Source organism: Egretta garzetta, unplaced genomic scaffold (assembly GCF_000687185.1).
Source record: "Egretta garzetta isolate BGI_Z169 unplaced genomic scaffold, ASM68718v1 scaffold96, whole genome shotgun sequence".
NCBI lineage: Eukaryota > Metazoa > Chordata > Aves > Pelecaniformes > Ardeidae > Egretta > Egretta garzetta.
This window is the reverse complement of record NW_009259965.1, coordinates 2,294,017-2,295,949: the sequence shown is the minus strand read 5'-3', so window position 1 is coordinate 2,295,949 and position 1,933 is coordinate 2,294,017. Positions and strand designations below refer to the sequence as shown.

At 45.9% G+C, this 1,933-nt stretch overlaps 1 protein-coding gene across 1 annotated transcript in view; it reads left to right on the top strand.

Annotated features, from left to right (window-relative positions):
* The first annotated feature begins 1,699 nt into the window (after positions 1–1,699).
* Positions 1,700–1,933, top strand: part of LOC104127535 (C-C chemokine receptor type 8) — a 1,317-nt gene continuing 1,083 nt past the window's right edge. The window contains exon 1 of the mRNA XM_035895717.1: positions 1,700–1,933. Within this exon, the coding sequence (XP_035751610.1) occupies positions 1,715–1,933 (219 nt within the window). The 5' untranslated portion in view covers positions 1,700–1,714.

Genomic DNA, 1,933 nt, shown 5'->3' with positions numbered 1-1,933 from the left:
AATTTTCACCATTCTCTCTCTTTTCATATACCTGAGCAGCAACTTTTAACTCAGAAGAGCATGTCCTCTACTTCTAATGAATTAATTGCTGTCATTCATATTATTGCTACAGCTGAATAGCAGTGATTTTTACAAAAGATTCTTCCCTCCTGGAAACTCTGTGTCTTTGAAGCTCTTTCAAGATGCGATCAACCTATGTGCAAGCATAACGTAGGTGCAGTGCACAATAAACATGCAAATATCTTAGCAGTGACAATACAAACTCCTTTGAAATAGTGTCTTTGCGGCAGGTCAGTGACGTTTGAACAGCATCCATACCTGGAGCAGAGGGCGAACACTGACTCCACACCCCTCTGTGCTGTGCATATGGATCCTCCTGTTCCCCTGTACAGGGTGGCACAGCTGGGCAAGAAGGGCTGAATTCAGATTCCTTCCTCGTCAGTACAAAAATTTTCACCATTCTCTCTCTTTTCATATACCTGAGCAGCAACTTTTAACTCAGAAGAGCATGTCCTCTACTTCTAATGAATTAATTGCTGTCATTCATATTATTGCTACAGCTGAATAGCAGTGATTTTTACAAAAGATTCTTCCCTCCTGGAAACTCTGTGTCTTTGAAGCTCTTTCAAGATGCGATCAACCTATGTGCAAGCATAACGTAGGTGCAGTGCACAATAAACATGCAAATATCTTAGCAGTGACAATACAAACTCCTTTGAAATAGTGTCTTTTGAAGGAACCATTACTTCTTAAAATGTGAACACTTAACTTTGCAAACCAGATCCCCTTTTACAGGGGTCATGATGTGACATCTTAAAAAAAAAAGGTAGCTAAAGCCCTGGCTTTTGGAGTGCAGGTCAGACTACTTTAAAGCTGTCTTCATTACAGTTCTTCAGAAACGACAGAGAGGAAACATCCCCCCAGGTTGCTCTGGTTTTCTCTGAACTAGAAAATTGAAGTTGGGCAGAACAGGCAGGAAAGCTAAACTGCTGTGCGTTAGCAATAGGCACAGCCAACCTCCTCACCAGCTCAGCTGGGGGTCAGCAGCCGCCTCACTGCAGCAGCCCAGACCTTGGCACTGCAAGTGCTGCTGTGTAGCCCTGCAAATTCTTTGCTGCTGCAGAGGCTTTTTATATGCGATCCTGCACCCACCCCCCCATGGAAAACTAGTCGACATATCTCTGCACTCCATGCCAGTATCTAGCCCTGAGCAGCTCAGCTAAAAATGTGGTTAGGCTGCTGGGTGATGGCTTCTTCAGTCGAGATGTTTTTATAAGGGTCTTTATGCTACAGGGAAAAAGATTCCCCACCCCAGGGAGAACAAGAAAATCCAGATTCGTAGATCGGATGCAGGTTTTGTACCATTTTGCACCATTACGACTATTCAGAGCATGACTTTTTCCCTGTGGCTGCAATGATGAGGGGCTCACTCACTGACACTGAGGCAGCTTCAAGGGAAACCGAGAGCATCCCAGTGGTCACACTTATGCATGTATAGAAACTACTGGCAGGCAGCAGGTGCAGCCTTTTGGGTGGTACAGCTGCTCTTGTCCAGCCAGTGAGACCAAGACTGTGTTTTGCAGTCCCTTTCTGCCTGGAGGCTGACCCACGGGCTGGATGCAGCACAGGGAGGGGCAGAAGCCACCACCCAGGGAGTCCTGTGCCAGGACAGCCCACCATTTATCCCTTGCTCTTTCCTGCACAGGTATCCGAGATGAATCCCACAAGCCAGTTCCTTGGCACAACAGAATATGACTACGGATATGATGAAAATACTTCTCCATGCAATGAAGGAAACAGCTTTCGCAGGTTCAGATCCCTCTTTCTGCCAATCCTTTATTGCCTTGTGTTTGTCTTCTGCCTTCTGGGAAACTCCTTGGTCCTTTGGGTTCTCCTGACCAGGAAAAGACTAACAACGATGACTGACATCTGC